This window comes from Physeter macrocephalus, chromosome 4 (genome assembly GCF_002837175.3).
Source record: "Physeter macrocephalus isolate SW-GA chromosome 4, ASM283717v5, whole genome shotgun sequence".
Lineage (NCBI taxonomy): Eukaryota > Metazoa > Chordata > Mammalia > Artiodactyla > Physeteridae > Physeter > Physeter macrocephalus.
Genome location: NC_041217.1, coordinates 73,079,019 through 73,088,084, shown reverse-complemented (window position 1 = coordinate 73,088,084; position 9,066 = coordinate 73,079,019). Strand labels below are relative to the sequence as shown.

Below are 9,066 nucleotides of genomic sequence, written 5' to 3'. Positions count from 1 at the left end.
AAGAAAAGCATAGTTTAGTTGGCAATGTTGTTCTTTCTCGGTGGTACATTAAAAATAGCTTTACAATAGATGGCATCTTCAATAATAAGAAATATGGTATACCAAACATCTTGAATTTCTCTTTAAGAATATAGTATAGATATATAACTTATCAAAATATTTAAAAGCCATATATTGGGACTTCCCTGGTGGCGCAGTGGGTGAGAATCCTCCTGCCAATGCAGGGGACATGGGTTCGATCCCTGGTCCAGGAAGATGCCACATGCCGCAGAGCAACTAAGCCCATGCGCCACAACTACTGAGCCCCCGTGCTGAAACTACTGAAGACCGTGAGCCTAGAGCCCATGCGCCGCAACAAGAAAAACCACCACAGTGAGAAGCCTGCCCACCACAACAAAGAGTAGCCCCTGCTCGACGCAACTAGAGAAAGTCCACGCACAGCAATGAAGACCCGATGCAGCCAAAGATAAATAAATGAAAAAAAAAAAGTAAATAAAAATAAAAGCCATACAGATATTTCTGGCCTATCAATATGACAATATCAAGTGCCAGAAACTCAGGGATATAAAGAGCCCTGCTCTGATTTTGGATACAAATAGCATTTCTCATTTTTAAATTTTATTTTATTTAATTTATTTATTTTTTGGCTGCATTGGGTCTTCGTTGTGGCGTGTGGGCTTTCTCTAGTTGCAGCGAGCGGGAGCTACTCTTCATTGTGGTGCGCGGGCTTCTCATTGCGGCGGCTTCTCTTGTTGCGGAGCATGGGCTCTAGGCGCGTGGGCTTCAGTAGTTCTGGCACACGGGTTCGGTAGTCGTGGCTCATGGGCTCTAGAATGCAGGCTCAGTAGTTGTGGCCCACGGGCTTAGTTGCTCCGCGGCATGTATGGATCTTCTTGGAGCAGGCCTCGAACCCGTGTCCCCTGCATTGGCAGGCGGATTCCCAACCACTGTGCCACCAGGGAAGTCCCACAAATAGCATTTCTTAAGCTGCTCTGGTCTAAAATAGACTAGTGCAGTGCTTCCCAAACTTTAGTCTGTATGATAATCACCTGGAGAGCTTGTTAAAAATACAGATCCCTGGGTTCACTCCAGAGATTCTGATACAGCAGATCTAAGGTGGGGCCTGAGAATTTACATTTCTACCAAACTCCCAGGTGATGCTGATGATGCAGATGCTAGATTCATAGATGACACTTTGAGAAGTACTAGTTTTTACACTGCCTTTTGCCTCACTCAAGACCAACCTCAGACCTTAACACCCAAGCTAGTTCTGATAAATAGTTCCTTCCTTTCACCATTGATTCAAACAACCAGAGTTTCCACTCTGTATCAGGCACCATGCCAGGGGCTGGATGTACCAAAAAAAACGAAAAAAAAAAAAAAAATCACAGAATAGGATGCCACAATTGCAGGAATCCTTTTTTCTACCTCTTATCATTTGAAGCCAACACCGTCTCTGTTAACCATCTATAAAAGATATCAGATTACTCTACTCTTGAACTGTTACATAGTGTGTTTTGTCTCAACATACCTATCTCTCGAGCAAGAATAATACTGCTGAGGCGTATTGGTTGGGTAGATTCAGCAATGAGCACAGCTTTTTGGGAACATAAGGTGCCATTTTCATATAAAGGCTCAACAGTTACTGCATCATGATGGGTGGAATGCCTGCCAGAATAAAATACTTAAGAGTATGAAATAAGAATGTGGGTTAAAATTAACTTTTGGTATAACATAGATTCCTATAGTTTTTCCATGTTACATACTACCAGGTGTATTTAAATGATTCTTTAAAGTAGAAACATTGCTTAGGGACACAAGATTTAAGTGGGAGAGACTGATCAGAACATTTTCCAGTGATCCCTTGTGCCAAGTTACATTCCTCCCTCAATATTTAAAATAAGATTTTTACTTTCTTCCCTCAGTATGTAAAAATAGGATTGATGTTGTTTTTCCAAAAATGAGAGACCTGACTTCTCACACTCTGAGAAATGAATTTTCTCCGATCCTAGAAATTGGGCTGCTGCTTTCTAAGGTGGAAATGTTGCCCAAATTACGAGGTGTGAGTCCAACTCAAAATACAATTTAAAAAATCATTAATATTTTTAGATGCATGGAAGGAATGGCTTTCAATGCTAGATTCATGCCTTCCATCATCCTCAGTCAGGAAATAAATCACACTGGACCATCCTATAAGCCTGATTCCCTTGTACTTCCTCATAAAATGCGAGGTGAACTTCTTACACTCTGGACAAACCTTAGTGTTTCTCTTAAGTGATGGTAAAGGGAAATCTACTCCAACTAGGATGAGCTCTCTGATACTTTGGAACCCACTTCCGTTTTTAGGTTCCCTCACACCTTAGGAAGCCACACCATCTATGTTTGGGTCCTCTCACACCAGAAAATCATGTCTTTCCACCCCCAGTCAGAAAGTCATCCCCCCAGAGTTGATTACCCCAAAGTTGAGTGTACACTTTGAGAGTACTCTTATATAAGGGGGGAAACATAATATTACAGGCAGATCTCATCTCCACCCAAAATACATCTTCCCATATTACAAGAAGTTTATACTTCATGGTGTCTATGCCTCAATTCACTCATCTGTAAAATGGGAATAATAATACTTCATAAGACTGTAAAAACCGAATGGGTTAACACATGCAAAGTGCTTAGTTAAGTATGCAATAATTCGTTGTGTTTTTACACTGAAAACCCCACTTTATATAGTTTGTAGAGAACTCACAACCTAAGCCTCTCTAGCCCCTCAATAAATTTCCTCACACCTTGAGAACTCCCTCTCTAGCTGTTTACACTGAAAGTTCTTCGCATTGTGTAGCCATCAATGCCTGAGGCCTCCAACACAGGCCTTCCTTGCGCCCTGATAGCTGTTCACACAGTGACTACCCCTCCCAACACACAATAAGAAGGCCAGTCTCACACCCTAACTGCTCATATAAGGCCCCACACATAGCTGAAGACATCCCACACAACGAGGACAGGCCACTTCAGAAGGGCTGGCCGCTGCACTCCCACTGACACCCCACCCCCAGCCCCTACGGGTAAGGGGCTCTTCAGGCCGAGTGACCGCAAAGCATTCCTGCGGCGTCTTCGGTTGAGGAACCCCTCCCATTCTTCCTGGGTGGCGTTGGGGGTGCATACCCTCGTGACCCTCCACCCCTCACCAAGTGTAGCAGCCCCGCTGCGCCTCCAGCAGGAAAGGAACCCGGCCTGGCTCCCGGCCAAAGGGCAATAACACCTGTGGCACGTTAAGTTTGTTGGCCAGGCTTCCAAGCAAAAAGAGAAGCAGCAACAGGAGGCGCTGCAGAGGCAAGCTGAACAGCCCGTCGCTTCGGGACCCGGGTGATCCAACAGCCTTCATGGCAACTGCCAGCTCTCGGCTCCCGCTCAACTACAGCCGCGCCCTCAGCCCCAACGTCAGCCAATCCGCAGGCGTGAGGCCATCAGGAGGCGGGCCCTCGTTCTACGGGGAATTATGGGAATGTTTGTATGAAGCGCTCCAGCAAGCCGTTATGGAAACTTTGCGGCACAAACCCAGCTACCCGCTAAAAGGGCTATTTTCTTAAATATTGAGTGGCAGATTTTTTTAATAGTAAAGAACAAGCAGAGAAGTCTAAAAAAATAATCTCTTCCAGCTAAATTTCTCCTTCTGTTGCCTACTGCGTGTTTGGCTCCTAGAGCAACTCCCCGTCCCCCCTTTTTTTGGCATTAATTTCCAGTCGGCATCGGCCCGTACATATAAACGGAAAAAATTTTCCAGTCTCTAGTATGGTATAAACAGCTGGACTTTGTCAAGGAAGCTGTGTCATTTTTAGTAGGAAGTCAATTTCATGTCCAGCCTCAAGGCCAGAGTGCAGGAAATGCCAGGCACTGGCGTCTCACAGGCAGCTTAGAAAGCTATCCACTCACGCTGCCCGTGTGTAAGCAAATACTCTGAGAGCACCTCTTCTTAAATTAACTTGTTTTCTCCAAATAGCCAACAGAGTATCAGCTTGAAGGCTGTCTCAGGACGGTTTACTAAAGCCACAAATGTATAGGAGTATGTAATCCGTGTCATATATTGTTGAAGTTGTTTAGGGACCAGAGCCTAATAAATCCAGATTTATAAGAAAGAATCAATACAGTTGTAAAGGAAATGTATAGCTCACCCTGAAGATGCCAGTGTTCAGTAACCTGTAAAAGGTCCGGCACATAAATATTTCTAATCTTCACATTTACCCTAACAATACATATTATCTTTATTTTACAGATAATGAAACTAAATGACTGACATCAGAACACACGAGGGATCTGAGCGCTGAGTTCTGACCCCAGTTTTGGTCACCTTCCAAAGTGTGTGCTCTACATCAAATCCCGTTGCTTCCACCCACAAAGTTCTGATCTTTACCCAAACTTCATAGCCCCTGTGTAGAAAGCCCATTTGGATTAGGAAATAAAAGCAAGCACCTCTGAGGGTTGGAGGGACTGGTTCTTTATTTCAAAAAGACATTTATCAATGTTCAGTATCAAAACAGTTACACTATTGTTTTTTCTTTCTCCCAATCGGCCCCCAAAGAGACCACACCAAAGGGGAGTACATTTTAAGCCAATTAAGCTGTAGGATGCACACCTAACTGACCTCACTGAAACCTCACCAAAAAGGGGGGATTGGGTAGGGAAAGAAACTTTAAAAGATCAGCACACTGCCAGCCCAGACTGTAGAGAGCTCTCACAGCCAGACGGGGTGACCAGTGTGCCCCAACCCCAAAGAAGCAAAGTTTCAAAATAATATAAAATTTAAAAACAATTTTGTACATAAGCTATTCAAGATTTCTCCAGCACTAACTGATACAATGCACAATGAGATGGCACTTTTATTAGAGACAGCAGCTTCAGACCCAGAAAAGGGTGATGAGATGAGTTTCATATGGCTAAATCAGTGGTAAAACATAATTTTCTTTCCTTTCTTTCAAGGAGGCGGGAGAGCAAATAAGTGGTTGCCTCAAGATAAGGGGCACATGATCCATTCTGTGAGCGCCTGGGAACAGGGTAGAGCTGGGACAAGGATTTGGTCTCAGAGGTCTCACCATCTTGATTTCATCTGGTCACTTCTGGTGGAAAAAAAGTTGCCCAAAGATACCGTAAAGCCGAACACCTGAACAGCGCTCAGAGGTCTCACCATCTTAATTTCATCTGGTCACTTCCGATGGAAAAAAAAAGTTGCCCAAAGATACCGTAAAGCTGAAAACCTGAACAGCGCTTTTTTTTTTTTTTTTTTTTTTTTTTGGCTAACTCCTTCTGGAATCACCTTTCTGGTTTGGCGGGGTACTTTTTACAGAGCAATAAGGTTTCCCAGAATGGAGTCCTTCTCTGGGCTGTTTGGCTCTCAGTAAGGCAGGCCCATACCTTTCCCCCTCCTCTACGGAGAGGGCAATATGCATTAAGCTGAAAAGTTACCTTCCAAAAGTGAAAAAGGGATTAGACTGCTGCTTCAAAACTATGGAATTATCTGGAATGTTTTACAACTGGCTGCTACATCAACAACAGAAAAGGTAATTACAAAATGTGTACATCACAACATGCTTTTAAAGACACTTAGCATTGTGCTCACATTCCCTTAAACGTTGTTCCCAAAGGTGCTCAGCCTCTAGCCCAAATGGAATCTCTGGGGAGAGGCAGAGACAGTTTGGCGAAAAGGACACAGGGGTGGGGGTGGGAGAGGTGGCGAAAGGAGAAAGCAGCCTTCCAGTTAAAGGTCAGCCCTCAGTTTAAAGGTCAGCTTCGGGCAGGCTGGCCTCAGCGGAGTCAGAGGGAGGAGCAGCGGCAGGATGGGACTGGGGTGCTCTACATCTCATTCAGGTCAAGCAGAGTCTGGTCCAGCATCCTTTGTGTACAGAGGTGCTCCTCTTTGGTGCATTTCAGTTTATCTAATGGGGGTAAAGGAGAGACGTTATAAAAACTAGAAGTAAATTTCAAGGTCTACCCACTCTTGAGAATTGCTCCTGTTGCAGAGAAACTGCAGACTAATAAAGCAGCTGCCTTCTCAGCCACAGAAGTGAGCTATTGCATCACTCGGTTTTGCAGGGCCTCAGGCTTGCCTACTAAAGCTACAGGTGTTGCTGTACTTCTGGGGGAGGGAGCTGGGGACCTTATCAGTCATTTCCTCTCCTCCCCACACCCAACCAAGGCCTTCAGCTTTCAGTCACTGAAGGAGGTGGCCTTAAACACCAGCCATCCACTCTTATAGTCTCTGCCCACAGGACAACACCTACTCGAAATAGCTCGCTGGAGTTTGACACATTGAGAACAAGGATGGGCATATTTCTACCAGTAGAAACAGCAGAACCTCAACTTGAAAAGAGTACAGGAGGATCCTCATGCACTACAGGCTTTCCTCAACAAGTAGAGAGGAAAGGAATAACTAGTGGGATAAATAAAAGAACCCCCATAGCTAAGTCAGAGAATCTCGAAAGAAAACCAAGTCAAGAATACTACAAAACATATCCTTGTAAGCAAAATCTTAACAGATTTTTGCAGAGCTATTCTTCAGAACTAGCCTGTGACATAGTTACTTACAATTAAACATAATACCAGGAAAAAGCAGCAAGAGGAAAAATGTCAGGAAGAAAACCGGCAGCTGAACATCACGGAGAATCAAAGCTTCCCAGCAAGTAAACCACTCACTGCTCTAGGGAGGTGGGGAAAATACTCTTCAACTCAGAGAAGGGGATGGCAACGCAGACCTATTCATAACCCACACCCCTTTCTTTCCCTTCCCTTTTTTCTACCCGGTCAGAAGGGCCCATCCCTGGGCCTGCAGACGAAGCAGTTACAACATCTTGTCAAGTCAGTCCTTTTATTGTTAGAAAACATCCATGCAAGGGAACATATCCTACAGTCAGTGCACAAGTGAAAGAGCATCAAGTAAAGGTGGAAAACAGAAAACTCTCCCAGGTTTTCTCACTATCTCTCAGGTCCCTCCCTTCATCACCCACAATCTCTTGAAAAGGGACAGAAAGGCAGTATTAATCTTAACTGTTCCCACTTTACAGTGCAGTTAGGAAGTCGACACTATTCTGACTGTCCCAACTAAAAAGCAATTTGCTTAGGGCAAAATAATAACTTTTCAAAGACAATCAGCTTTTTGCTGGGGTCCAGGTCAGTGGTGTGAGCCGTAAGCTCGGTTTAATGGGCATCAGTGAGCCCTGCCCATCAGTCACACAGATCATGCAGCGTTAGCTTCAGCTCATTAGAAAGCAGGCGGTTTCGCTCAAGTTGGCTGTAGAGACGCTCTGCAGCAGCAATGGAGAGGAGAGAAAACAAGAGGAGGAGAGGAAAAAGAGGAAGAGAAAGAGAAAAAGGGAAGGTTAGTAGAGTACCAGAAGTAAATTTTGAGACTTTCAACTACCTGGTATACATAACATGCATCTGTAAGGCAGGATGGATGCAAGGATGATTAGGTCAGTTGGTGGAAAGACCAACAGAGGAATAAAACAAAAAATGCAGACTGACAAGATGAAAGAATGACATTTTGAGGGAGAAAAGTATCTCCTTCACCGTATTTACTCCCTGGGTTGAGAAACTGAGACAAGTGAAACATGGCAAAGGAAGGAATACACCTGGCTTATAAGAAATACATTTATAATAATCGGGGTAAGGAACCAGAGTGAATGGTTGAACATTTTTCTGTAAAAGCATTCAGTACATCATTATGAATGGGAGGACTGGGATAAATATCCCTACACTCACTCAATCCTGTACTTTCTAATGCTTCTTGTTGTAGGTGTTGGGTGACAGGCCCATCATAGTGGCACAGAGAATCAAAACCCAACTTCACCTTTTCTAAGAGAACCCCAAACCTGTCCGAGCCAACAGTGTGTCCAGCCAGCCCCAGGTAAAGTGAATTACTGATACAAGCCAATCAAGACTATCCTGTTTCTCCAGCCTCACTGGCAGCTTGAGGGGATCATGTGATCCAGTTTTGGCCAATGAGATGTAGGGGATAGTCTGTCCGGGGCTTCTGGAAAAACTTTGGCTTTCTTTCTTGCCTTGAACATGGATGTGATGACTAGAGTTGCAAATTTCAACCTTAAAAGAAAGGGCCGTGAGAATCACAGAAATACCAACTGTATCAGGCCACAGTTGCTCAAATCAAGACTTTTTATTATGAGAGAAAAATAAATCCCATATTTATTTAAGCTGCTATTAAGATGCTTCTTATAACCAAAAGCATTCCTGATACAAGTAATTAAGTGCTCAAATCCCCTGGCTTTATCTGGATTTTCTACTTGGAGCACATCTTAAAGAGGTGTAGAATGGTGATCGTTTTGTAATGCATAGAAATATCAAATCACTATGTTGTGCACCAGGAACTAATGTAGTGTTGTAGGTCAATTATACTTCAACAAACAAAGCCAAAGAAAAGAGATCAGAGTTGTGGTTACCAGAGGTGGGGAGTGGGGGGAGGGGGAACTGGATGAAGGTAGTCAAAAGGTATAAACTTCCAGTTATAAGATAAAGTACTAGGGATGAAATGTACAACATAATTAATACTGCTGTATGTTATACATGAAAGGTGTTAAGAAAGTCATCCTAAGAGCTCTCATCACAAGAAAAAAAATTTTTTTTAATAAATAAAAAAGAGGGGGTAGAGAGAATCCAAATCCATGTGTCCAACACAGAGGTAATGGCAATTGGGGATGGATCTTCCTGGTCTACTCCTGGTCAGCCTCTGGTGTTCATAAACAAGTTTCTTTCTGTGTTTTACAGTCTGTTTCAAAATGGTCTCAGGACCTCAATATGAAAAAGACTTTTCTGCCTTGCATCTGTGGGCTGACTATGGGCACTGCTCAGGTACCTTGCCTTCTGGGCTGAGGTTTTTCCAGTTCTACCTGGAAGCTGGGGGCCAGTATGTTCCCAATAATACTTGTCACTCTGTGTACCCAATCAAAACAGAAAGCATCGGGGCTTCCCTGGTGGCGCAGTGGTTGAGAGTCTGCCTGCCGATGCAGGGGACGCGGGCTCCTGCCCCGGTCCGGGAAGATCCCACATGCCGCGGAGCGGCTGGGC

General features: G+C 44.1%; 1 protein-coding gene across 3 annotated transcripts in view; it reads right to left on the bottom strand.

Moving 5' to 3' along the window:
* Positions 1–5,205: 5,205 nt before the first annotated feature.
* The window catches only part of TPM3 (tropomyosin 3), a 29,026-nt gene continuing 25,165 nt past the window's right edge, over positions 5,206–9,066 (bottom strand). The window contains exon 9 of one of the 3 annotated variants that reach the window (XM_007130287.4): positions 5,206–5,924. In XM_007130287.4, the coding sequence (XP_007130349.1) occupies positions 5,842–5,924 (83 nt within the window). In that variant the 3' untranslated portion in view covers positions 5,206–5,841. The remainder of the gene's footprint in view (positions 5,925–9,066) is intronic. The other 2 variants (XM_007130289.4, XM_024116026.3) reach the window with 2 other exon arrangements.